The sequence below is a fragment of the Trichechus manatus genome, unplaced genomic scaffold (genome assembly GCF_000243295.1).
Source record: "Trichechus manatus latirostris isolate Lorelei unplaced genomic scaffold, TriManLat1.0 scaffold00008, whole genome shotgun sequence".
In the NCBI taxonomy this organism is placed as follows: Eukaryota; Metazoa; Chordata; class Mammalia; order Sirenia; family Trichechidae; genus Trichechus; species Trichechus manatus.
This window is the reverse complement of record NW_004443944.1, coordinates 17967326-17994627: the sequence shown is the minus strand read 5'-3', so window position 1 is coordinate 17994627 and position 27302 is coordinate 17967326. Positions and strand designations below refer to the sequence as shown.

The 27302-nt window shown below is 51.6% G+C and overlaps 2 protein-coding genes across 9 annotated transcripts in view; one reads left to right on the top strand and one right to left on the bottom strand.

Moving 5' to 3' along the window:
* Window positions 1–21408, top strand: part of SLC12A5 (solute carrier family 12 member 5) — a 37468-nt gene extending 16060 nt beyond the window's left edge. For both annotated transcript variants that reach the window (XM_004370287.1, XM_004370288.1), the window contains exons 7-26: window positions 1822–2063; window positions 2759–2970; window positions 4951–5121; window positions 5431–5529; window positions 5678–5735; window positions 6996–7170; window positions 7836–7954; window positions 8278–8376; window positions 9410–9529; window positions 9936–10040; window positions 11225–11393; window positions 13426–13621; window positions 14558–14727; window positions 15165–15296; window positions 16190–16297; window positions 17561–17683; window positions 17773–17972; window positions 18316–18330; window positions 18571–18704; window positions 18911–21408. In XM_004370287.1, the coding sequence (XP_004370344.1) occupies window positions 1822–2063; window positions 2759–2970; window positions 4951–5121; window positions 5431–5529; window positions 5678–5735; window positions 6996–7170; window positions 7836–7954; window positions 8278–8376; window positions 9410–9529; window positions 9936–10040; window positions 11225–11393; window positions 13426–13621; window positions 14558–14727; window positions 15165–15296; window positions 16190–16297; window positions 17561–17683; window positions 17773–17972; window positions 18316–18330; window positions 18571–18704; window positions 18911–19002 (2739 nt within the window). In that variant the 3' untranslated portion in view covers window positions 19003–21408. The remainder of the gene's footprint in view (window positions 1–1821; window positions 2064–2758; window positions 2971–4950; window positions 5122–5430; window positions 5530–5677; window positions 5736–6995; window positions 7171–7835; window positions 7955–8277; window positions 8377–9409; window positions 9530–9935; window positions 10041–11224; window positions 11394–13425; window positions 13622–14557; window positions 14728–15164; window positions 15297–16189; window positions 16298–17560; window positions 17684–17772; window positions 17973–18315; window positions 18331–18570; window positions 18705–18910) is intronic.
* A 957-nt stretch (window positions 21409–22365) lies between these two features.
* Window positions 22366–27302, bottom strand: part of NCOA5 (nuclear receptor coactivator 5) — a 31163-nt gene continuing 26226 nt past the window's right edge. For 5 of the 7 annotated variants that reach the window (XM_004370286.3, XM_023743207.1, XM_023743208.1 and 2 more), the window contains 3 exons: window positions 26224–26423; window positions 24644–24964; window positions 22366–24187 (listed from right to left, as the gene is read on the bottom strand). In XM_004370286.3, coding sequence (XP_004370343.1) covers window positions 23598–24187; window positions 24644–24964; window positions 26224–26423 — 1111 coding nt within the window. In that variant the 3' untranslated portion in view covers window positions 22366–23597. Of the gene's footprint in view, window positions 24188–24620; window positions 24965–26223; window positions 26424–27302 lie in introns of all 7 variants that reach the window. The other 2 variants (XM_023743212.1, XM_023743210.1) reach the window with 2 other exon arrangements.

Here is a 27302-nt window from a genome sequence, read left to right as displayed (position 1 = left end):
CAGGCACCCACTGGGCTCCCAGCATAGTTCCAAGTCGTGCTTTACAGGCATGATCTCAAATCCTCATGCAGTTTAAGTATCATTATGCCCATTTTACAAATGAGAAAACTGAGGCTCAGAGAGGTAAAGTGACGTGCTCAAGGTCACTCAGCTACCAAGTGGAAGAAGTGGGTTGATAGGAGTAAAAATAATGGTCTAAGTCATAGTAGGAATGTCACACAATAGCTAGTAGTTTGTGATTGCCTCCCACGTACCAGGTACGGTGCCAAGGGCTCTGTAAATGTTCACTGTAGAGGGGTGACTGGGTTGCAGAAGAGAAGAAGGATATGAGGTACCCATGGAAAGAAGTCTGTTAGGAGGGGTGGCTGATGGGAAGTGACGGTGGACCCACCACTTCTCAAAAAGCCAGGGTGCTGGGCAGTGTTTGAAGGAGAGGGTCTCTGGTCTTCCTGCCCCTCCTGGAGGTGGTGGGAGCTGAAGAGGGTCCCCTGGTATATAGAAAGTAGAGCTGACATTTTGCAAGCCCCTACTCTATGCCGCCCCCAAGGCCTGGAATATATTATTTTATTTAATCCTCATGACTCTCCCGGGATTTAGAAGATATCCCCATTCTACAGATGAAGAAAGCAAGGCCCAGGGAGTTTGAGGGATGTGAATCTGTGTCTGGCTGACTCCCAAGCCTGTGCTTTTCCGTGACACCACGTGGCCTTGGAGAACTAGAACTAAAAGGGGTCACGGACTCCTGGTTTGGGGAGAGGATGGGGGAGCGAGGGGCCACGGAGGGTGGGTGAAGATCCTAAGGCCTGGGGACACAAATGAAGAGAGGACAATAAGAGATCTCCATGAGTTAAAAAAAAAAAAAAGTATTTTTTATTATTACAAAATCAATTCTGCCCATTGTATAAAATTTCAAAAATATCAAAGCAGGTAATAGCGATCCCTCAAAGAAAATCACTATTACTGTTTGAGTCTATTTCCTTCTAGTTTTTGTTCTTCTATGCAAAATTATATCCTGCCTTCATGAAATACAACTATACCTTAAACGTTTCCCTAAATAACTTGAAACTCTCTTTGTAAATATTATTTACAAGCGAAAATAACTTTTGCAAGAATCTAAACATAGCAATATTTCGTGTGTAAATTTTAGAAAATGCAGATATACAAAAAGAAGAATAAAGATTATCCACATTTTTTCTATTCAAGAAAAGCTACTGTGTGTAGATACATTTTGGTGTGTCTACACACACACACACCTACAGACATATATACATATCTGTGTATATATATATAAATATATAAATACACACATATATTTACAAAAATGAGATCATAGGAAACATTATTTTTTTTTACCTGCTTGTTTTTAACTGTATAATGTGGATAGCTTTTTGAATCAATCCCTATAAATTTGTGTCAACTTTTTTAACAGCTCCATGGTCTATATAGGAATATCATAATTTATTCACCCAATCAGCTAGGAATGAATAGCTAATTTATCTCCACGTTTCTATTAGAGATAATAAGGCAACAAATAATCATGAAGAAGGATAATTAATAATAAAATGATAGAAATAAACAATTGCTCTCAAAATCTTTGTAATAGCATTGTTTGATGACTGCGTGATAGTCTTTGCTGGATAGACTATGCTTTCCTTACCCATTCCCCGGTCATTGGATGTTATTTCCAGTTTTGCACTATTGCTGTGATGAGCATCCTTTTTTCCCCAAAGCCCTGTCTGTACTTCAGGCTATTTCCCTGGGATGATTCTCAGTTGGTCCTTGCTGGGTCCCTCGCCTGACCTCCTCATCCCTTTCCCACAGGCTTACCTCTTCCCAGCTATGGCCATCTTCAAGGCCGAGGATGCCAGTGGGGAGGCAGCAGCCATGCTGAACAATATGCGTGTGTATGGCACCTGTGTGCTCACCTGCATGGCCACCGTGGTATTTGTGGGCGTCAAGTATGTCAACAAGTTTGCCCTTGTCTTCCTGGGCTGCGTCATCCTCTCCATCTTGGCTATCTACGCAGGGGTCATCAAGTCTGCCTTCGACCCGCCCAACTTCCCGTGAGTGCTGCCCTTGGAGCCCGAGGCATTGTCCTCCCCCTCCATGACCTGGTTTCAGCGTCTTCATGTCAGTCACTGCCAAACCCTCTTTCCCCACCTATTATCATCTGAGTGGTTGTGGCTAGGGAGCAACCTACCTTGGAAGGAAAAATATCTCCCGATTTGAGGGCAGGCTCTTCAGGGTGGTATAACCTTTCTAAGAGTGGAAATAGTTTCCCTTGTGAGGGTCAACTGCTTGTTGGTGGGGTGGACTTAACAGTTTCTTCCTAAGTGGGAACAGCTTGTGAAGGGATGAACGTTTTCTGGGTGGGGACACCCTCCTGCAATGGGAAAACTTCTTGGTGTTAGACAACTTTTCTAGGATGGGAAAAGACACAGAAGAGAGGGTTCAGGGCCTCAGATCCCTGTTGGTTCTGCCTTTCTGCCTAGGACAGATTTCCCTACATCCCATGGTCCAGTGTTAATTATTGACTGCTGTCCGTGGTTCTGAAACATTGCATTGCACTAAAACAGTGGTTCTCCGCCTGGAGAGCTATGAACAAATGCTGATGTCTGGGCTCCATCTCAATTAAATCAGAATATCTGGAGGTGGGGCCCTGGCCTCTGTGTTTTTCAAAGCTCCCCCAGTGGCTCTGTTGTGAAGCCAGGGCAATGGAAGGTCCCTCCCCATCTTCCTCCCTTGATTCTCTACCTAGGATCTGCCTCCTGGGGAACCGCACACTGTCTCGCCATGGCTTTGATGTCTGTGCCAAGCTGGCTTGGGAAGGAAATGAGACGGTGACCACGCGACTCTGGGGCCTTTTCTGCTCCTCTCGCTTCCTCAACGCCACCTGTGATGAGTACTTCACCCGAAACAATGTCACAGAGATCCAGGGCATTCCTGGCGCTGCCAGTGGCCTCATCAAAGGTCTGGGGGAGGAAAGAGGGCTGGTCTCCCGGGAATGCTGCAGGGATTGTAGGTTAAGCGGTCAGGATTAAGGGGATCTCCTTGGTTACAGTTAAATGCAATCAGCTTTAATTGAGCACCTATTTTGGACCATCTTCTGTCCTTAGCATCATGGAGGGCTAGAGATGAAAAAGAGCCTTCAGCTATCTCACCACATAGTGGAAAAGAAAGTCATCAGTTTAACAAGTATTCGCTAAGCACCTACTAAGTGCATAGCACTGTGACCACTGGAAACACAAAATAAATAAGTTACAGTCCTTGGACTCCAGGGAAGGGGTCCTCTGGCCCAGACAGATGTATTAGCAAATAAATTATGATACCCATTGATGTGCATTCAATGAAGAGAGACTACTCAGAGGAGGGAGTGATCATTTTTCCAAGGTGGCAAGGCAAGGTTTCCTGAGCTCACCTGAGGAGGATTTTGAAGGATAAATAGGAGATTTTCAGTTATACTAGGGGAATAAGGGAATTACAGACAGAAGAACAGCTTACCTAAAAGCATGCAGACACAGGAGAGCATACTGTGTCCTTCCAACCACACGTAATTTGTTACGACTGGGGCATAAAGTGCAAAGCAAGGAGGGGCAGGGACGTTGGAGAGGCTGGCATGAGTCAAGTTGTGGCAGGCCTTGGAAGCTATGTTGAAGAGTTTGGACTGTACCCCGGGCCATGAGGAGCCACCAGTGGGTTTTGAGTAAGGGAGGGGCATGGTCAGATCCTCATCTCTGAAGGTTCGCTCTGGCTGCTAATGTAGAGGGTTAAAAGGGGAGAGAAGAGAGGCATGGAGGCCAGGAAGAGGCTGCTGCTTTGAGTCCAGGTGAGAGACACGATGCTCTTCTGAACTAGAGTGGTGGGGTTATGATATTGGGATGAAGCAGTGGTTCTCAACTGGGAGCAATTTTCAACCCCAGGGGACATTGGTTGTGACAGCCAAAAGAGGGCTCTAATGGGTAGAGGCCTGGATGCTGCTAAACACCCTACAATGCACAGGACAGCCCTCACAACAAATAATTATTTTGCTTGAAATGTGTAGTTCTGAGGTTGAGATACCCTGGAATGGAGAGGAGGGACAGATTTGTGAAATACTTAGGAAGGATAATGGACAGGAGAGGGAGATGGTTTTGATATGGGGATGGGGGAGAGGGAGCAGCTGAGGGCAATGCCAGGATTTCTGAATTGATGGTGCTGCCATTTCATGAGCTAAGGGATATGGGAAAGGAGCTGGTTTGGGGTGGGTGGGTGGTGAGATCAATTTGGGACGTAGGGTCAGTCTGAGATAGGTGTTCATGTGTCTTTTACCCCACTAGACTGAACTCTTTGAGGTCAGGGATTAGGTCTGATTCATCTGTGAGACCCCTGCAGGCCCAAAGCTGAAATTTAGGAACGTTAGTGGATGGAGCCAAGGTTGACGGGGAGTGAGATGTGGTTGACCTTGACTCTTACTTTTTAAAAAAATTTTATTGTGATAAAATATATATAACACATAATTTGCCATTTTAACCACTTTAAGTGTACAACTCACTGACATTAATTACATTCGTAACATTGTGCAACCATCACCACTATCTGTTTCCAAAGCTTTTTATCACCCCAAACACAATAATTCCCTACTCCCTTTTCCCCCAGCCCCTGGTAACCACTAATCTACTGTGTCTGTGCACTTGCCTATTCTAGCTATTTCGTATAAGTAGAATCATAGGATACTGGTTCTTTTGTGTCTGGCCTATTCCACCTAACATGTTTTCAAGGTTCATTCATGTAGTAGCATGCATTAGAACTTCATCCCTTTTAATGGATGAATAATATTCCATTGTATGGATATATCACATTCTGTTTATTCACTCGTTATTGACCCCCACTTTTTGCCCACCCAATCTCGTGGTCCCAGAGCTCTGGACTGCTGGCTCTGGCGTTTCCCCTGAGCATCTCATCTCCCCACAGAGAACCTCTGGAGCTCCTACCTGACCAAGGGGGTGATTGTGGAGAGGCAGGGGATGCCCTCGGTGGGCCTGGCAGACGGCACTCCTGTTGACATGGACCATCCCTACGTCTTCAGCGATATGACCTCCTACTTCACCCTGCTGGTTGGCATCTACTTTCCCTCAGTCACAGGTGAAGGCGAGATCAGAGAGGGAGGATTCTGGGTGGGAGTGATGGGTAGGAGAGAGGCAATGAAGATGTTGGGAATTCCTTAGCTAATAACCCCATACATAGGCAAGTGCCAACTATGCAGTAGGCAGTCCATATTGGATAGATGAGAGAATTAAGGCCAAGAGAAGCCAAGTAATGCACAAGGCCTCACACAAGTCAGCATGCTAGAACGTGATACTAGGCTTCCTGACTCCAAGGCTGGTGTCCTTTCCTCTGGCTGGCTGGTCTCCCATGGCCCTAGCTCCGTTCTAGCTGCTCCTCTGTTCACAGGGATCATGGCTGGTTCTAACCGCTCTGGGGACCTGCGGGATGCCCAGAAATCGATCCCCACTGGCACCATCCTGGCAATCGCCACCACCTCCGCTGTCTGTATCCTGCACTGCTGGGCTGGGACCACCCTGGGTGGGGAGTGCTAGAGGGTGGGCAGCTGAAGTTGCTGCTTTACCTGGCTGGTTCAGGAGGGGCGGAGAGGAGGGCGAACTCTGCCCTATGGATTTTCCTTCATCCTCTGCTGCAGACATCAGCTCTGTTGTTCTGTTTGGGGCCTGCATTGAGGGAGTTGTCTTGCGGGACAAGTAAGTAAAGGAATCAGGGCTGGTCCTGATTGGGGGGGTAGGGCAGTAGACGTGGGGACCAAGTTCTTGGAAGCAGACCCAGCAGGGGGTGCTGAAACCTGTGCAAGGGGCCTTGTGGGAGGAGGCCACAGGGGGATGGAGGTTAAACTGCCTCCAAAACTAGCAGGTGTAATATATGCAAAATAAGCATTTGGCCATGACACTTGCCTGCTGGAAACCCTTCAGGGATTCCCCTATTTGTTATAAAACAAAGTTCCAGCTTCCTGGTACTGAAAACTAGGCCTCGAGGACCTGGCTCCAGCCTGTGTCCAGCATCCTGTCCCCTATTCCCCACCTTACAGAAGTTAGGATGCTGCCAGTGGAAATTGACTTCTGTGATATGAGTCTTGGGCGCAAATGGCTAAGCACTTGACTACTAACCAAAAGGTCGATAGTTTGAACCCATCAGAGATACCTCAGAAGAAAGGCCTGGCGATCTGCTTCCAAAAGGTCACAGCTTTGAAAACCTTATGGAGCTCAGTTCTACTCTGACACCCATGAGGTCACTATGGGTCGAAATGGACTTGACAGCAACTTTTTTTTTTTTTAACCTCCATTTATCTCATTTCATTTAATCATAGACCTCCCACAAGATTGAAAGGGACCCAGCAGGTCATCCAACACATTCCTTCCTCTGATTCTTGAAGTCCTTCATCAGTGGCCCATTTGGGCATACCTCTGCTTGCACACCTCCAGGGACAGGGCTCTCTCTACCTACCGAGGCAGCTCCTTCCATTTTCAAGCAGTGTCATTGTTAGAAAATTATTTTCTTTGATTCTCACGCCATCGCCTGAGGAGGCAGAGCTCCCATTTTTCAGATGGAGACACCAAGAGTGTAAGAGATTTGCCCAAGATAACATAATATTAAACAATTGGCCATTGACTAGAATCACTATTAGTGCTGTGTCCCAGGCCCTGTGCTAAGCATTTTACACGTGTTATCTCCTCTCACCAATCATATCAGCTAGATTTGTAATGTTCCTCATTTTACAGCCGAGGAAACTGAGGCTCAAAGAGGTTAAATAACTCACACAAGGTCACACAGACCTGGTCAAGGAAGTGCCCAGGACATTTGGGGCTTTGTCTTTCCCCTCACCCCCGCAGAGCTTGGCCTTGTGGTAGGTGTACAGTTGGTCCCGAACTGGTGTGGGAAGTCCCACCTGGAAACCCACGTGGCATTGCCCACCAGGCACCTCCTGTCCCTTTGCTGCTTCATTCCAGGTTTGGTGAAGCTGTGAGTGGCAACCTGGTGGTGGGGACACTGGCCTGGCCGTCTCCTTGGGTCATTGTCATTGGATCCTTCTTCTCCACCTGTGGGGCTGGGCTGCAGAGCCTCACGGGAGCCCCACGCCTGCTGCAGGCCATCTCCCGGGATGGCATAGTGCCGTTCCTGCAGGTCAGTGTGGGGAGCGTGAGCCCCCGAGAGTGGAGAAGAGAGCAGTCCACCCCCAACAGGCTAGACAGCCAGGCCCCTGCCCAGAGAGGGCAGGGCCGGCCCAAGGCGGCACAGTGAGCAGGGCCATGGCAAGCCCTGCCTCCTGGGGCAGTTCTGCTCTGTGCCACCGCTAAAGGGAATGGGTGTGCTCTACTGGGGCTTTGGCCTGTGATCAGCGCCATCTGTCTGGGCAGAATTGTCTGTTCTTAGGGGGAAAATGGCACTTCTTTGGCCCGTCGGTTGGGAAGGGACTCCAGGAGGCAGCTGAAGGGCAAGAAAAGGGTAGATCTCTCCATGGTGCTAAAAAAAGATTTATGAAGGACACAGCCATGGCCGCTTGCGGGCCTCCTGATAGCTCCTCTCCCATCTGTCCACTGGAGCTTCGTTTCCTCTTCAGGGATCATTTGAACTTCATTGTACCGAGGAAGCAATATCAGGGTGGGCAGGATATGGCAAAAGCCTGGTATCCCCTTGGGAGCCCCTGAGGATGGGAAGCACAGCATCCTTTCCCTTCCTCTCGCTGGTTAGTGGCTTCCTGCCTCTACTCCACTGGTTCCCAAGACTGGAGGAGAGGGACAAGAAGTCCTTAAGGTCTCAGGCCCCCTTGATGATTGCTGTGTCCTCAGGTCTTTGGTCATGGCAAAGCCAACGGAGAGCCAACATGGGCCCTGCTCCTGACTGCCTGCATCTGCGAAATCGGCATCCTCATTGCATCCCTCGACGAGGTCGCCCCCATCCTCTCTATGTGCGTGCCTGGCCTCTTGCCCTCCCCCTTCCTGGATCTCCCAGCTGTGACCCTTGACAACCTGCCCAGACACTTCCACAGCCCCAGGAGGTTCCCTGCGGGTCATAGAAACCCATCCTTTGTTACATAGAGATTCATACCCACATGTATTGAGGTGCATTGGAAGAACATTTGGCCTTTGAACTCTTCCTAAGTACCAGGACATGACTCGGCCACCTCTCCAGTTTCTTTTCCCCCTTTTCCTCTCTCATTCTTTATGTCTCTAGTTCAGTGTCTGCCTTCCCTTGCATCTCTGTCTCTCCCGGGGCCTTTCCGTGTTTTAGGTTTTTCCTGATGTGCTACATGTTTGTGAACCTGGCCTGTGCAGTGCAGACGCTGCTGAGGACGCCCAACTGGAGGCCACGCTTCCGATATTACCACTGGTGGGTGCCCCACCTTCACTCCACCCCCTGGGGACTGTCCCCTCATCTCCACTCCAAACCCTACCTCACTCTGGCCCACCTTTTCAGGTCTAAGGACCCCAGACTTGAATAGGGAGTTCCATTTTCTGCAGCTTTTGTAGCCCAACTAGCATGAGAAAGATCCTGGAGAGGGTCTCCTTATAATAATAAATCATAATATAACACTATCATAAACAGCCTCAGCTATCACCCCTTCCCTGGGCACAATGCTCAACCTCTTAGGAAGCTCTTACAACACAATATGGAAGTTAGAAGCCAGCTTGACCCAAGTTCAAATCATGACCCCCACACTTCCTGTCTGTGAGAGCTTGAGCTGATCATTTAACTTCTCTGAGCCTCAGTCTCCTCAGCTGTGAAATGGAAATGACAACTGAACCTACCTCATAGGGTTCTTGCAAGCCTTAGAGTGCTTGGTGCAGGCAAGGTGCTCACTATATGGAGGCTGCAGTTCTTATCATTCTACTTTATTACTCTTCATCCTCACAATAGGCCTGTGGGGGCGAGGACGGCAGGACTTGTTTTACAAATAAGGAAACTGAGGCTCAAAGAGGGGAAGAGACAGGCCCAAGGTCACTCAGCAAGGCTATCGCATAACTGGACTAGAACCCAGCTGCCTGACTCCCATCCCAGTGCTCCTTCTGCTTTGCCAGTGGCCTCTTACTGGGGCAGCCCTTCCTGGGAGGGACTGCCTCCAACTCTTCCCAGAACCCCTGCCTCAGAACCCGTCTGGCCAGGGCTGCTTGGCAGGGTCTAAGGCAGGGCAGTGGAGTGAGTCAAGGAGTTGGATGTGGCATGGGTGGTGCCCTGTCTGTGACCACTCATTTATCCAGAAGGCCCCCACGCCCCCTTGGTGCTCAAGGAGCTGATGCTGCGAGTTCTCCTGGTCTGGCTATAGCTTCCCAGGTCTTGCCCCATCTAACTCTTACTGTCTGAGCCCCAGCTCCAGCTGCAGTCCCACTAGGGCTCAGAAGTTGGTCTCCCTTCCGTTGTCCAGGACACTCTCCTTCCTGGGCATGAGCCTCTGTCTGGCCCTCATGTTCATCTGTTCCTGGTATTACGCCCTGGTGGCCATGCTCATTGCCGGGCTAATCTACAAGTATATCGAGTACCGCGGGTGAGTGTGGGAAGGAGGGGGGTGAGGCTGCAGGTTGGGAGGGAATGAGGAGGGGAAGGGATGACTGGTGATTAGGGTGGTGGGGTGGAGAGAAGCCGAGGAGTGCGGGAGGATGGGGATAGAGTGGAGGAGAAGGGATGATATGGGAAGGGTTTGGAGGTGGGGGATGGGAGCCGAGGGAGGGGCTGAGGCCTTGAGAAACGGACGGGGATGGTGAGAGAATGGATTTAGGAGAGACTCTCCAAAAGAAATTTATCCAAGGTTTAACTGAGTCAGATGGCAGGAGTGACTTGCGTGTCCTTTCTGAGCTTGAGATAGATGGCTCTGCCCTGGGGCCACCAGTTCAGTGGGGATGGTTCTCCCTGCCACTCCCTGGCTTTCGTGTGATCCGCTCCCTGGCCCCCAGGGCAGAGAAGGAGTGGGGCGATGGCATCCGAGGCTTGTCTCTCAGTGCAGCTCGCTATGCCCTCTTGCGCCTGGAGGAAGGGCCCCCGCATACCAAGAACTGGAGGTAGGTGGTGGTGGCCCATGTGTGAGGGACTCAGGGGAGGGAGGGGAAGGGGCCCAGGGCAGACCCATCCCACTTGCTTTGTTTCGCTGAGTGGCCCTTCGCTGGAGTTCCCTTAATGTCTCTTCACTGAAACCCAGTGTGGTTCCAGACATTTGTTTCCCAAAACCCCACTCAACAAGCCAGCCTCATGACCATGCATGCACGCATCCATCCATTCTATCATTTTTTCAAAAAATGTATGAATGCACGATATGTGCCCAGCCCCCTTCCAGTCTCTGGGAATGTAGTGAGCTCATAATTCCGCGAAGAAGTCACACACGGAAGCAGGTAAATATAACTTCACTTCGAGAGTTATAGAGGCTCTTAGGATTCTCTAGATTAATAACATAATCCATCCATTTTATTCACATGAAAATCAAGGACCTGAGAGGGTCTCAGAGGCCATGGAAGGCAGAACTGGAACCAGAATCTTTGCCTCTCACCTGTCAGCCCAGGGTGCTTTCTAACTGATTGCTCTGCATGCCCAAACCCTCATTCATCTCCTTAAGGGTCACTTTGCCAAGACCAAGGCCTGGAACTCTGAACGATGTCTAGGACATTGTTGGCTTGTCCTTGCTGATAGCTACTAAACTGGGGCTTCCAGAGACCAGGGCTTTGCTCTATTTGTATGTGAATCCTCAAATGCTTAGCACAAGGTTTAGCCCAGAGTAGGTGCTGAGAGAATGCTTATTAAATTGATGGGTGGGTGGGAGGATGGGATGGCTAAATGAATAAGGAAATGAACGTATAAGTATATGAGTAGATGGATAAATGTACATATGGGAGGATGGTTGGGTGAATAGATGGATGAGTGAATGGACGGTGGGTAGGTGGATGTGTGGATAGTTGAGTGAATAATAGGTAGGCAAATTAATATGGATATATGAGTGGATGAGTGAAAGATAAAAGAGATGGGTGGGTGGCTGGCTGGATGAGTGGGGTGGATGGATAGATGGATGGGAGGGTTGGTGGATGAATGCGATTGGGGAGTTGGATGGGTTAATATTCAAGAAAATGGATGGATGGGTGGATGGGTGTATAAAAGGATGGACTGATGAATGGTTAGGTGAATTGGTGATGGGTTGATGGTGGGTGGATGTTTGGGTAGGTAGTGGATGGATCATGTGACTCTGTGCCCTCTTCAGGCCACAGCTGCTGGTGCTGGTGCGTGTGGACCAGGACCAAAATGTGGTGCACCCACAGCTGCTCTCGTTGACCTCCCAGCTCAAGGCAGGGAAGGGCCTGACCATTGTGGGCTCTGTCCTTGAGGGCACCTTTCTAGAAAACCATCCCCAGGCCCAGCGGGCAGAGGAGGTGAGCAGGGTCTCGGTGAGGTGGGGGGAAGGCAAGGGCAGGCAGGAAGATAGTCTTTGTCCCTCTGCACTTTCTTTCCTTGCCTTTGGGATCAAAGGGGGCTCAGCCTTTGATGTCCTCCTCCTTAGAAGAGGAGCCTAAGGGCTCAGTGAGTGAGTTTCTTAGAATCCAACTCACAGAACTAAAGACCATCAGAGCCCGAAGGGCCCATTTTATGGATAAGGAAACTGAGGCTTAGAGAAGTGAGGTCAGTTGTCTAGGACAGAAAACTGAGACTCAAACTTAGGACTGCTTGACCTCTACTCCAGACTTCTTCCTGCCAAAGCATGCATCTTTCAGAATGTTTCACATCTGCAGGCTCCTTTGATCTCCACACCTTATGGGGTAGGCAGGGCTGTCTCCACATTTGGCACAGGAGGAAACAGGTTCAGAGGGGGAAAGGAGCTTGCTGAAAGTCACACAGTTGGCTAGAGCCATAGTCACGATTTGAACCTGGATCCCTGGCTCCTTGTCACATGCTGTTGTCCCCATCCACTGGCCCAAGATTCCAGCCTGGTGCTCACGGAGCAGAGTTCAGAGCTAGTGTGGCCTGGGGCGGGTGGTGTCTGCGTTAAGCATCACCGAATGGTACCCAGACCTGGTGGATCGCAGAGGAAGTGGGTTCTGTCTGGGATTCAGACCGGTCCCTCTTTAAGGCTGTGTCTAGGAGTGGAGAGAGAAAAAGGGTCATGAGGGAGGCGAGGTGAGACGGGTGGGGCTCCCCTAATGGCTTGTGACAGTTGCTGCTTCTGCCTCACTGGGCCATTAACACCAATTGGTCAGGGCCCAGAGCGGGAGGCCTTGAGTGGTCAGTTCAAATCAACATGCAGTGACTGAGGATGTGCTGTGTACCAGGCACTGGACTAGGCATGGGGGGAGAAGGAGATGTTTAAGACCAAGTCCCAGCCCTCAAGATGGTCACAGGCCAGTGGGGAAGATAGAACACACCCAGAAGTCTCTCAAACAAGTCAGTGTTTGCTAAGTGCTATGTTAAAGCTAGTCATGTGAGGGTAACCCAGTGTGGTGAGTGTTTCTGAATTGCAGGCACTATTCTAAGCCCTTGCTGGCAGCATGTCCTATAATTCTCCCTGTTCCTAAGTGAGGTGTGTGTCATTAGCTCTATTTGACGGATGAGAAAACCGAGGCTCTTCGAGGTTAGGTGACTCTCCCAAGGTCACACAGCCAGGAAGTGGCAGAGGTAGAAATTGAGTCCGTCTCTCTGACATCAGGGTTAAGAGTGTGGGGGCAGGAGTCAGACTCCCTGTGTTTGAATCCTCACAAAAATATCACAGGAAGAGCTGCCCCTGGTAAGAGGCCACTGGCAAAGCCAAAGGAGCACTGGGATGGGAGTCAGGCAGCCTGGGCTCTAGTCCAGTTCTGCGATAGCCTTGATGGGTGACCTTGGGCCTGTGCCTTCCCCTCTTTGAGCCTCAGTTTCCTTTACAGAACAAGCATGGTAATTCCTGTCCTGCCACTGCACCGGCCTATTATGAAATGAAGAGCTTCAATTTCCTCATCAATAAAATGGGAGCAATAAAGACACCTCCCCATAGTGCAGATTATGTGTACTTAAAATGCTTATGGTTATGCTACTCTTAAAAGTTTTTAGAACAAATTGTCTGGCCATGCAGAGAAGCCCAGTTTAATTCTAGTCTGGGTGGGGGCTGAGATCTGAAGGCAGTGAGATTTGAGTTGGGCCAGGCAGGGTGTAATGTACAAGGAGGTGTGGGCATGTCAGGCAGGGGGACCGTGTGAGCAGCAAAGGCAGGGTGGCGGGAGTGTGGGGTCCAATCATGAAGAGCCTCGATTGACAGACAAGGAATGGGGGCCACAGACAATGGGGAGCCATGCATGGTTCTGGAGTCAGGGCTGATGTGCTCAGAGCTGAGCTTCAGGAGGATCTGGAGAGATAGAGGGGAGAGACGGGGTTAGGGAGGCTGCAAGGGGCTAGGCCAGGCCAGGGAGTCTGAGCCTGGTCCTTGTCTGACCCTAGTCCATCCGACGCCTGATGGAGGCAGAGAAGGTGAAAGGCTTCTGCCAGGTAGTGATTTCCTCAAACCTGCGTGATGGCGTGTCCCACCTGATTCAGTCCGGGGGCCTCGGGGGACTGCAACACAACACCGTGCTTGTCGGCTGGCCCCGCAACTGGCGGCAGAAGGAAGATCATCAGACTTGGAGGAACTTTATCGGTAATGGCTGTTGGCAGGCTGTGGTGGGGCTGGGACAGTGGGGAGCGGGGGCAGGGCTCCCACCCCTTACCGGGTCTGCTTCTTTGGACCTGCGGGACTGTGCCCTAGGCATGCCGAGTGTGGATTGGGCGCATGGAGGTGACGGCGTTCAAAGCTGACCATGTGCCAGGCATCATGCTAGGTGCTGGGGACTCAGCCAAGAAGAAAACAGACAGCTTGGCTCTTATGAGGCTCAGTGTCCTGGGATGAAGACAGTGCTGGACAGTGAGAAGACCTCACTGTCACAGAGGCCTGGGTCTAAATCTCAGCTCTGGCGCCTCCTAGCCGTGTGATTGTGCAAAGACGACTCACCCTCTCTGAGCGTTAGATTCCTAGGTGATAGTTGGTCATGGTAACATAATAGCTAACATTCATAGGGGGCATACTGTGTGCCAGACAGATTAGTTTTTTTCCTCAAATTCCCTAATTCTCTCAGCTGTCCTGTGAAGGGTAGGCACTGTTATCTCCATTTTGTTAGTTGTGAAATTGAGGCACAGAGAGATTAAGGAATTTGTTCCAGGTCACACAGCTGGTAAGCCAGGATTGGAACCAGCCCACATCCTGCATTGTCAACTCCAGGCTATTCTCTCTTCGAAAGATAGATCATTGTTATAAGACTGTTGCATGGTTAATTATTATCAGAAAGGGCAGGAAGTGTTATTGCCATTTGACAGGTGGGAAAACTGAGGCCCAGAGAGGTTGAGGGAGTTTCCCAAGTCCAGACAACAAAGATGTGATGAGGCCCAGGTAGATGTGTGCTTTCTGACTCCTCAACCCGAGGCCAAGGCCAGGCGGGGTGGGGTGCTGGGTGCCCGGAGCCCCTGTGGCTGCTGCTAGTGCCGGGAAAGGACTAGAGTCACTGTTTCCCCCTCTGGTCCTCTCCTCGGCCCCTCCCAGAGCTGGTCCGAGAAACCACGGCTGGCCACCTGGCCCTGCTGGTCACCAAGAATGTTGCCATGTTTCCTGGGAACCCTGAGCGCTTCTCTGAGGGCAGCATCGACGTCTGGTGGATTGTGCACGACGGGGGCATGCTCATGCTGCTGCCCTTCCTGCTGCGGCACCACAAGGTGGGTGTGGGCATGCACGTGGGCACGTGCACGTGAGTGTGTGCACGCGTGTGTGTTTGCAAATGTGCACATCCATGAGCGAGGCTCATAGCCTCTGGCCAGGACTGGCCTCCATGTCCGTCCTTCCTTGTGAGCTCCTGGGAGAGTGAGCCCACAAGCTGTTTCATTCTGAGATGTTAGGAACGGATTGCGTCTCCCTTCCAGGTGCCCTTGCGTTTTAAGGAGCGCAATGCCTAACCCAAGCGAGTGGTACTTTCATGGGGGAACTGCAAACCCAAGCAGGGGAATCTTTGTAGGGAGTGGCCCTTGAGATAGAGGACTTCAGGTCTGCGTGCGGGGAAGCGGGGGCGGTGGCGGGGAGCAGGAGAGGACAGGGTCCTCGCTAGGTTCTGGCCCTGGGTCTCCTCACTGCATCTGGGTCCCCCACCCCTTTGCAGGTCTGGCGGAAGTGCAAGATGCGTATCTTCACGGTGGCCCAGATGGATGACAACAGCATCCAGATGAAGAAGGACCTGACCACATTCCTGTACCACTTACGCATCACCGCAGAGGTCGAGGTGGTGGAGATGGTGAGTCCTCCCTCAGGAGCCCCCTCAAAGTTTGGGAGTCCCACCTGGGCCTCTTCCCTCTTGGCCCCAGCACCAAATAGGGCAACCTCAACACCCATCAGTTTATGGTACTAGATCCCTTCCCCGAGTCCCATCCTCACCTCACATATCCACCCGGGCATTCATCCATCCATCCCTCTCTCCATTATAAGCCCAACCATGTCTAATAGTTCTTAGTATATGCTAGGCACTGTTCTGTGCACTTTCTATAGGTTAATTCTCATAACAGCCTGTGAGATAGATACCATTATTATCAGCATTTCCATTTTAGAGGTTAGGAAGTTGAGGCACAGAAAGGTTAAGTAATATGCCCCACAACACACAGGAAGTCGCAGAGGCAGGACTCATACCAGGCAGGCTGGCTGTAGAGTCCGTGCTCCTAACAGTTTCATTGCACAGCCTCTCATCCGTCCGTTCACCCTGGATTATTTCTCCATGCACCCAACCCTCTGTGTATTCCTTAATCTACCCATATATCCATTGATTTATTCATTCACTCCCTCACCTATTCAGTCATCCATGTATGTATTCATTCATCACTTTTTTCCTTTTTTATTTCTTCCCTTTCTCCATTCCCTCCATTCACCCAGGAAAGTAATTAATCCACTCATTCATTAATTCATTTGTTCACACACCCGGTCCTGTACTGGGCTGAGGAGGGAATAAGATGCCCTTCCTTCTAGGAGCATCACCTCTGCTCCATCCTTGCCACCCCACCACTTGATTAAACCAGCTAATTGGCTAAGGTAGAAGGAAGAGGACCTGCCTCCCTCCCCCTTGGCCTTGCACATTAGCTCCAACCTCATGCTTTCCTTCCTGGCCCCTCACCTCGCCCCCACCCCGTCTGCCCGCAGCATGAGAGCGACATCTCGGCTTACACCTACGAGAAGACGCTGGTGATGGAGCAGCGCTCTCAGATCCTCAAACAGATGCATTTAACCAAGAATGAGCGGGAGCGGGAGGTGAGGTTGCCCTGGCTGGGCTCTGAGAGCCTCAGGCTGATGCCAGCGCTGGGTATGCACAGGTCTGGGATGGCCCAGGGCTGCCACTCCTGGCCATTGGCACTGCCACCTTCGCCTTGCAGCACTACTCATCACTCTTATCCCCCCCAAGCCCTCCTCCCGACACTGGGCTCCCGGCAGTGGGCACATACTGCAGCTGCACCTACCAAGCCCCCCAACCAGTATTCAGAGGGGTCTGGGCATGGATGACAGAGATTCCACCCTGTATGTGGCTTCCGGGGCCAAGGGAGAATGTTGTTGCTGTTGTTGGGTGCCAATTCCGACACATCATGACCCCGTGTGACAGAGTAGAACTTCCCCATAGGGTTTCTAGGGTGTAATCTTTATGGGATCAGATCACCAGGTCTTTCTCCTTCAAGGGAGAATAGTGGGTGCTAAATATAGGTGGAAGATCCCCAGGGATGGATGATGATATCTCAGGGGTGTGGGCTTCTAGTTGGGGGATAAGGGTTCATGTAATAGATCCTCAGAGAGTGGGTAACAGATGGATATTTAGGGATATAGGGGATGGGGAAAAATCTCCTAGAGTGTGGCTGCTGGATTCTCAGGGGTAATGGTGATGAGCCCCCCGTGGTGTATGGGTGTAAGACCCCCCAGTTGTGGGTAATGTGGGATCACTTGTCCCCCAGAGTATGGATGAAAGACCCACCCCAGGGTGCGGTTGCAGGTCCTTGGGGGAAATGAGTGATGATATCTCAGGGGTGGGGACAGAAGGACTCCCGGAGGTGGATGACAGGTTGCTTGGGAAGTGGGTGGCAGCTCCCATAGGTGAGGGTGACAGAATCATGGTTGATGGGTTCCCCAGGTACGGATAATGTATTTCTCAGAACGTGCTGATGGTTCCTCAAGGAATAAGTGATGGGTACCCCTTTGAGCTGGGACAAATGGAGGTTATCCGGGGTGATAGTGAAGATTTGACACTGGACCATAGCACTGGGGGAGAGCCTTGAAGGTTACTTGCTGTGCCAGGTGTTAACCCTTTGGCTGCTGGATGGTGGGGAGGTCAGGGGTTCTGGAGAGGGCTTGGGGTGGCCAGGTCAGTGGAGCAGTTTGCTGTGGAATCACTGCAGTATTTTTAATAACTGATACAGTGCCCGGAAGTGTGCATCCTGGCTGAACGTCAGCTTTGGTGGTAGCTCGTTGCAGGGTGTGGGTGGTGAGTCCCACCCAGCAGAGCTGGTGCCAACCTGTGTCACTTCCTAGATCCAGAGTATCACAGATGAGTCTCGAGGCTCAATCCGGAGAAAGAATCCAGCCAACACTCGGCTCCGCCTCAATGTCCCAGAAGAGACAGCTGGTGACAGCGAGGAGAAGCCGGAGGAGGAGGTATGCAGCTGGGGTGCTCTGGCCCCAGCCAATGGGAGCAGACCCTTTGGCCTCCAAGAGTCACCTGTGTCCTTTCATTCATTCCTCAGGTGCAGCTGATCCATGACCAGAGTGCTCCCAGCTGCCCTAGCAGCTCACCGTCCCCAGGGGAGGAGCCTGAGGGTGAGGGTGAGGCAGATCCTGAGAAGGTGCATCTCACCTGGACCAAGGACAAGTCGGCAGCCGAGAAGAATAAGGGCCCTAGCCCTGTCTCCTCCGAGGGCATCAAGGACTTTTTCAGCATGAAGCCGTATGGGCCTGGGGGCTAAGGGCTGGGGGCTGGGGTGAGCCCAAAGGGATTTTCCTCCCTATGGTAGAGCAAAAGAGCAGGAGTCCTGCCTGGTCTGGTGGTCTGGGGACCCAGCCCAGACATTGTCTTGGCTTCCCCATCTGAGGCCTAGGGGGTTCTGGCTGACTGCTAGGGGTCAGAACTCCCAGAGGCAGGGAATAGAGAGGTGATGGATGTGGGGGCTGGGAGACTGGGACCGTATTTACTCAGGACAGATGCTGGTGGCTCAAGCCCCCAGCCTCTCCCTCCTTCCCTGACCTCTCTCCTTTTCTTCTTCACTCTGCTTTCCTTGTGTTTCCTGAAGGGAGTGGGAGAATTTGTAAGTGCCTCAGAGTTTTTTCATTGTCTCTTCTGGGTAGACCAGGGCCCTTGCTGTGGTCATTCCATCATGAACCCCCAATTTATGCTCAGCCCGGCTTGAAGAGATCTGGGCGTGGTGATCCCCGGTGTGCAAGGACCAGGTCTCAGCAGCCTAGTCCGGCTGGGACTAGGTGGGCGACTGGGATCATCTCTTTCTTTCCCGAGGCTCACTCACCCTATCCTCTCCTCCCTCCCCCAGGAACCAGTCCAACGTGCGGCGCATGCACACAGCGGTGCGGCTGAACGAGGTGATCGTGAAGAAGTCCCGGGACGCCAAACTTGTTTTGCTCAACATGCCGGGGCCTCCCCGCAACCGCAACGGGGACGAAAACTGTATCCTGGACTTAAAATTGGGGGGAAGGGAGAGGTGCACGTCAGGGGAGCCAGATCCTGGCCCGGGGCTGGAAGAGTTAGCCGGTCCTGCTTCAGGATCAGCACCTCGGACAGGGACGCGGGCGCAAGAATCCTTTCGGCGGAGCGCGCTCCCAATTCCTTGGGGAGGGAAGGAGAGCCAGTTTTTCTCCTTGATGGGCGTTCAGACATGGAGTTCCTCGAGGTCCTCACCGAGCATCTGGACCGGGTGATGCTGGTCCGCGGCGGCGGCCGCGAGGTCATCACCATCTACTCCTGAGAGCCAGGATCTGCCACCCGGGCCGAGCGCGCCCAGCCCGCGGCCCCGGAGCCCTTGCCGCGCCCCCCGCCGCTGTCACCGTTTACATACAGACCCTGTGCCCGCACCCCGGCCCCTTCCCCCGCTGCCTGAAGCCCGGGGCCACGCCCGTCGGGGCTGACCCGGAGAGGGCGGCCCCCGGCGGCTCCTGTCTGTTGGCCGGCTGCTCTGCCCTTTTTCTGAGCCCGACCTTGCCCCGCCGGAGGAGAGGCTGCAATAAAGGGCGGGAGGAGGCACGGGAGCAGAAGACCTTTGGCTGGCCGTGCGGCCCCTACCCACCGAGCGGGGCCTGGGCCTGCCCCGACCCCCGCACAGCCTCCGAGAGCTCGGTGGCCGACGCCGTGGGGTGGCCGGCCGGGCTCCGATCTTCGCTGTCCCTTCCAGCCGAGCCGCGGGGGTCCGGCCGGGCCTATACATAGTGTACAGGAGACATCGCGTGTATTTTTAACGTCCCCATATTTATGTGACTAGAAAGCGCAACAGTCTTCTCGCTACCGTGGAGTGCGCCCGCTGGGGCCGAAGCCTCGGGAAGCTGGGTTTTCCTGGGCGTCCGACAGTCTGAGAGCGAAAGTGCTGTAGGCCCAGGCAGGGGTCGTGGTCCTGGGCCTGCGACACCTCCGCGCCACTCTCGCCGCCTCACCTTTTCCGCGCGCCCTTGGCTTCCGACCCTTCCCTCCAGGTCTTCTCGGAGATGAAGTGAGCGAAGGGTCCACCTTTTCCTGGACTTGCCTCCCAGCGGACGGGAGCTTCCACGGCGCCCGCAGAGACGCGCGCAGCCTCTTCTCCTCGGCTCGTCTTCAAGCTGGGCCAGGATGGGAGGGACGCTCCTCGAGAGGGGAGAAACCGAGGAAGCCCCGCCCCGGTGCCTTCGCTAGGGGAGCAGGCGTCTTTCCTGTCGGCTTGTCTCCTGCTCCCCCTACCCCATGTCTCCTCGCCAAAGACTGAAATCAGGGAGCTGGGGGGCGCCCCCTCTCCAGAATTTCCTCCCTATGTCAGGTGAGGGGTGGGGGTGATTTTCATTTAGGAGCCGGACCCACTGGGAAGCCCCATTGCTGTCCCTGATGTTCCCTCCCTTGCCCCATCTGGCAGCTCTGGCCTCGAGGATCCGGCGGCCTTCGCGTCCCAGGGAGCCGGGCCTTTCTGCCTAGCATCGCCTCTAGCTCCGTCTCCCAGGCACCCGGGCCGGGGGAGGGCTGGAGTCACTCCGCGGGTTGTTCTTAGCACCTCCCTGCTCTCTTCCAACCAGGACCCAAGGCCTTTAGCTTCCCTAACTCCAGTCCTTGGCCCTTCCGCTCCACTAGCCCGGTCGGAGGCGCCCTGTCCCTAGAGAAGGCGCACTGGCCGGGATCCCTTCCCCCAGGGCACGTCAATAAGGCGGAGAGGCACTGCATGCTCGTTCCAGCGCCCTCTGGGACTAGGTACAGTACCTTCAGCCCCAGGTCCCTGGCCTGCGCACCTAGTTAAGACATCTTGCCCACATCCCAAAGCTTGGGCCACTGGGTACTCCTGACCTCACCACCTCCTTTCCTTTGAGCCCAAGGCAGAAAAGCTGATGTCATCCAGACCCAGTCAGGTGTGGCTGGAGGCCAGGGAAGTCTGTGGGTTAGGCCAAGGCCTCTATGAGATTTGATCAGGGGACTGGAGGGATCCTTCCATGTACCAGTCAGAAAACTGGAGGTGTCAGACACCAGCCCCCTCACCTCCAAAGACCTCCTTCTGAGAACCACAGCCCTTCTGCTGTCCTGAGCATTCCTGGGCTGAAGTGGGGGGCTGGGCAGAAGGTGAAGGGGGCTGCATCAATACCAATTAGGGAACCAAAGTTGCACTATTTGGGCCCAGACTGTCTGGCGGGCAAGAGCAGTTTCCGTTGATGAACCAAACATACAACAAAAACCCAAGTTTTCTGTGCTACATGTGCAATATTTGTTACGAATGTTCTCAAGTCATTCATTAAATTCTCTTTACAAACACTGTAGCTAGATGTTTTACGTCCATTCACGTGACTTTTATTCTGAGTGCAATATTTCAATAGCCTTGTAGTGATACTAGTGTTGCTTTTGTTTTAGACGATCTATGTGCAGGGCAATGCAATGAAGTTGAAAACTTGTAAATAGAAGAGGTTGCACACCAAATCAAGATATTTATTACTATTATTATTAGGCCTGCCTTTTACTTTTCAGTGTTTCAGTATTCCGCATTTTGCCTCAGTATTGATCTTGTGTTCTTTGTGCCAATATGAAAAGCAGAGGGTCGGTTCTTTCCTTTATTGTTGAATGCTCCCATTTAATGCTTTACAGCTTTTACTGTATTAATTTTTTAGACTCCCGTCTGCACAAAATGCAATAAAAATAATTTTATTATACCCTTTATGGCCTGAGGTGTGCTGTTTGGACACTTGAGGAGGGAGAATTTGTGGATGGAGAGAGGGGTATTTAAGGTAGCCTTCTAGGACCCTAGACTCTTAAATCATAAACACTGACCTTCACTGACAGAGATGGGTGGGGTCCCCAAGTCTGGCTGTCTAGTTTGACATTGTGGGACCCTGTCCTGGAGGGACAAGGGGCCAGGCAGCAGGGGCTGGTGGAGAGCTGCACTAGTATCACTGTGGTTAGCTCTTCTGAGGTCAGGCTCTGAGCTCTTAGCATTTTGATCCCTAACCTACTGGAGGCTTTGTGCCAGTCACTTCACCATACCCATTGTACGTCTGCTGACGGGATGGCTATTAAATGCTCTCCAAGGCTCCTTCTAACTCTGTCATCCTAAGGTTCTGCCAACTCCCTGCACAATGGGCAGAACAGAAGGGGGCAAATGATATGGGATCAGATCAGGGAGTGCCCCCACCACTGGCCACCACCCAGAAGTGATGTCTTCGCGGTCCCATTTTCCTTTCCTGGAATAACAGGACAAGACTGCCGACACACAAAGTCTACCAGAAGCAAGGAAGGCTGTTTAACCAGCATTGTAATTAGCCAGGAGGCTTTTGCTCTGATCTGTTATTAAAGCTTCTAACTAGGTGAGCTGCATAGGAAGGAAGTTAGGGTCAAAAGATGTTTTCAGGCCTGACCACACAGGTTGAGGACAAGAGGCGGCAGGCCAGAGAGGCAGACTGAGGCTCCCTCAGGGACCCCCAACTACTGACCCTGTGAAGGAGCCCCCCAGAAAGAGGTACTGTAGATATTTACACCCAAAAAAAGATGAGCACAGCTTTTACTTTTTCATTTTAATTAAAAAGTAATCATTTCAGTTTATCAACAACACAAGAATTTCAAAGAGGAATAAAACAAAAACAAGAAAAACACTATATAACACAAATAGGTCAGAACAAAATGCTGCCATCTGGGGACCTTGAGTTTTTGAAACCATTGTTTGCTCAGCCACCGGCAGGGACTCAGCTGAAGTCACTGTTTTCTCTTGCCCCTGCCAGGGGCCCTGGAGACTGTGATCCACAGGGCTCTAATGAGCACCATCCTGAGGAAGAGTGCAGCTTCCTTTGGCTCCATTTTAGAGCAGCAGCCAGAGGCCCTCCTTCAAACAATTTCATTTCTGGCTCAAAACTTATGAATGGTTGCCTATATTGAGAATATATCCAGCCGCCAAAAGTCTGGTATCAAAATGGTCCCTGCCCCCTGCTGCTCAGAAAACAGAACAAGAATCTAGATGAAAACAAGGGCCTGCTTTTTGAGCCAAAAGCTCAAAACAATCACTGAAAACAATGAGTGTTCACTGCCAGAGTCTAGAGTTGCCTCCTCAGAACTGACTCTACGAACCTACCACTGCGGGGAGACACTGGCAGAGACGCTAGGGGTAAAGATGCTAGGGGTAAGAGTGGTTGGGCCCAGATTCAGTCTGTGTTAAACTTCTGGTGCCTAGAGCTGTTCAGTCCACTGGAGACCCTCCAACTAAATGCAAAGAAAAAAGAAAATCAAAACCAAAACCAACCACCCCGGTGCAGGCAGAACAGTTCCTGCTCTGTGGCTGCCACAGGCACTCAATAACCCCAGAGCAGCTGATTTATGCATCCTCAAGCTGCCACCCTCAGCCCTGCTCAATACATGTGGGACAGGGGCATGTGACAGTGTACCTGCCAAACACAGTCAGCTACCCCGCAGGCTGGACAGCACTGCAGGTGGGAGCTTGAGCTCTGGTCAGCATGTGCTAGGTGGTTAAGTGGTAGGCTAAAGATGAACAAAGCTAGTGGCTGCTGACGTGATAAAGGCCACTCTAAATTCAGCCAGTTGGTGCCTGGTTTCTTCTTCCTTTCCTCCCCTAAATCCAGCTGATATAGGGACCAAAGAAACCCATCAAATATAAACCGAGCCCAGACACCCAACTACCCCAGAGATATTTATTCTCTAAAAACAAACAAACCAACAAATGCAGACTCTCGAAGGAATAAGCAACACAGCCGTGGGCAGAGAGCAGGCGGTAGAAACTTACGACATTTGATGTGGACCTGGACAGGCGCAAAGAACATCTTCCAAACAACTCTATTTAGAACGCATAAACGGGAGGAGGTCAGGGGATGGAGGGACTGGGGGCAGTTGAGAGATTCAGCCTCAGTAATGCCTCTGGTAAGATCCCAAGGGGGCCTGGGGCTGGCCCACCTGTGCTGTGGTTTGGCTAACCAGGTGGGAGAGAGCAGGGCCACTCTGGATTAGGGTGTCCAGAGCCTTCTGTACACTTGGATTGTCAAAGTTGATACCTGTGGAAGACACGGGCCTCTGGCTAGCCATTTTGCTGGCAGATGCCAGGCGACTGGAAGGCTGGCCAAAGAGCCCTTGGGAAGGAGCCCCAGGCCTGGGGCCCATGTTCCGGGCAGATCCTGCCTGTCCCAAAATGTTTGGAGGCTGACTGCCAGAGGCCTGTGATCTTTGCTGAGGCTGGCTGTTCGCTGCCGTGGAAAAATTCTGGTTCTGAGCGCTTCCGGCAATGACTGAGGGGGATGCAGAGCTGCTATTGGCTGCAACCGTGCCGCTATTGAAGAGGCTGAGGATTTTGGCCTGAAGCTCTTGCTGGGAGGTGGAGGTTACAGCTGGAGTGGGTGGAGCAGAGGGGAGAGCTTGGCCGCTCTGGAGGGGTTGGGAGCTTGGCTGTGTCTTCAGTGAGGCACCCGAGGTCGCCCCGAGTGGCTGGCGGGAAATCGTGCCTAGAAGACAAGAGGAGGAGGTATCTGGTTGAAAGTACCCCTCAAGGGCAGCCAAGGGAAGAACAATTATCACTGAGTCACATTAATCACACAGTACACAGACGATACATCAATTTCCCAAGGGGGCTACTTCATGGTAAGTGCTGTTTCCAGAAAACAGCCTAGTTTCTCCAGAGAATGACTTAAAAAAAAGGGGGAGGGGGGCACACATTCTGGCTACCAGGCAGCCAGCAGTACTAGTCTAACCCACTACCACATTAACCCCAGGGGTCAGAATTCAGTACCCAAATCTTAAGTTATCGTATCAGCAGGGATGGCCCATGGGAGAGCCCAAGAGATGGGCTCCTTTCCCTTACCCACCCAAAAGGGCCCGGGGCCTGCCACCCTCCCAACAGAGTCTGGGGATTAGAGAAATGCAGAGTCAGAACTTCACCTCGGCCCTGCCACGTAGCTCACCAGGCAGAGAGTCGGTGCTGCTCCTCATAAGCCGCTCCTTCCGCTCTCGCAGGTAGTTGATGATCTTGTCAGTCTCTTCGGCAGTGAGGTACCTGTTGTCTGCCAGCAGGTTGATGAGGCTCTGGATGGCTGGAGGGTGCCCTCCTCGCACTCCCTCCTCGGGGCCTCCTCGCTCCCTTTCTTGTATGATGGCCTCATCAGCCATTTTGGCTGCCTGTCTGGCAATTTCTTCATGTTCCTTCTCCCGGCACTCATTCTTGTAGCGCTCATAATTCCTGGCCACCAGCACCATGGCATCTGCCTGGGGCATGTTGCGATGCTCTGTGGGAGGAAATGACATGAGTTACTTTCTCCCATGACAGATCTGAGTGCCCACCTGCTGGACTCTATCGAGCCTTTCCTAACCTCACATCAGCAAGAAAACCATTTCAGTGACAAAAAGCCTTGGAACTGGGGGGAGGGGGCGAAGGGAGATGAAGGTCAGGAAGAGAGGTGAATGGATCTCTTTGGTGGGGAATGCGTACCTTTGTACAGAGCTGTTTCTTTGGGGAATTCCTAGATCACAGACTTGTAGTAAAAACCAAACAAACATGACAGCCTCCCACAGGTTCAAACAGATCACGTGGAGAATAGCCACGGGAGGCAGCCCAGCAGCTCTTAGACCAGCAGCGGGAAGGCCAAAGAGCCCCTCTGGAAACCCTGGCTCTCCACTGTGCTTCTCAGGATGGAGCTGGCCTACTGTTTCCGAATCTATCAGTTCAAACTTCACTGACCATCAAAGGTCATGGATTAAGATCAAAGTGTGACCCTAAATAACCTCCTCTCCTCACCCCTGGGCAACACGGCTTCCATGGTGTGGAGAGGACTTCTCAGAACTTATATAAATCTCCTTACACATCTTGAGGACTATTCCTCGAAGACACAACTGACCCACTGGAGTGCTATATGTATTCTATGGTTATGGGTGTAACTGGTCAGACAAATAAGAGATCCTGAGTGTTGTGGCGAAAGGGAAAAGTCTGTCCTGTGGCACCATGTGCAGTACGAGCCCTGAGGAGGGCAACAGTTGGCCGAGTCTCAACCTTCTGAGCTCAAAGTACTAAAACTACTTCAGGGTTCAGGGAAGAACTTCAAGCAATCTACCCTGAGCCTGGGGGTGGGGGAGGGTCAGAGCACTTGCAAACAATATTAAGTGCCTGTTATTCCTCTCTGTCTTCCATTAGAAAAGTTAGCTGAAAGCAAGGATTCTATGGCAGTCAGTGCTGTACAAGCCAGAGGTGTACTGGAGTCAGTCAGCTCACTACTGAGTGTCGACTATGTGCATCTCTTTAACTACCCCTTCAGTGATTCCAAGCTGGAGGCTTGCTACAAACGAGAGCCCCCACCCCGACAACTGGTTGTTAAACACATGCCAGCATGCCAGTGGAAGAATATCAGATGACAAAGTGACTATGCAAGTCTCCTCCGGTCCACTTACAGAGAGGCTCTATCATATTTGAGCTGAAACACATATCATTTGCCCAAAGCCTGCTTCAGACTAGTGACTACTCCTGAATTCTGACCCACGTGAGGATCTGTACCTTGTGGGGTTCCAAACATGATGTTGACTGTGCAGGAGCGGTGTATCTGGTGTTGCTGGGTGATGACAATAGCAAAAGGAGACCCTCCCCTGCTGACATCCTCCAAGGCTTGTGACAGTGACACCTCTGTGTTGAGGAAGATCAAGTCCACCACCATGCCTAGGTCTCGCACCTTCCGCCCCACAGATTCAGCATAATCTCTGGAGAAACAAACAGGATTGAGGTGAGCACTCTCTGATTTGGGACCAACTCTAAATTTCTTTATTGCTTCTCCTCAGGCAGCTCCATGCTCATAGGGGAACTCGAACCCTAGTGCCCTCCTCAGGCTCTAAGGATCTGGACCAACTCCCTCTCTTTACACTGGCTCAGTACTACTGTCACATGCCTGAATCACACAGGAAGCTGCCAGGAGCATGGTATTTAACAGCCAGGTCCTCCCCTTGATTCTTTAGTCCAGCTGTCCTTCCTTAACCATCTTGCTGTCTAGGCCTGTGGCACATGGCTCTTTGAGAAAGCTGTATGACACAATGGAAAAGCACAGGCTTTAAAGCTAGAAAGATGGGTCTGGATTCTAGTTCTACCGTTTAACTTGCAAAGCTGTGAAGACTAAAGCAAGACCCTTTACCTCTTATAAACCTCGGTTTCTTTACCGGTAAAACAGGAATAACATGGTTCAGGTCATGTATCATTTCCTTGACCTTCCTTAAATCTAAATTAAATCCGATAAGTCAATTCTCATTATTCGTGGCAGTTATGTTCTATAAAGTCACTGCAAATACTGAATTAACAAATGTTAAGCCACTGTTCCTGGAGGAAAGGTTAGGTTAGGTTCCTGTGAGCTTCTGGTCACAACATTTTCATCAATCGATCTATTTAAAGACACCATATTAATATATATGGTTGATTCACTAACACTGAACTCACGGCCAACAGCACTCATGCCCGAATGAAGCTTATCTAACACGTGTTTTCTCCATAAGGCACAGCACAGCCTTCTTGAGCTAGATAGCACTTGAGTATTATGCTTTGGGGACATCTTAAACAGTGAAGTCACCAACAAAAAGCACAAAAACGCAAAA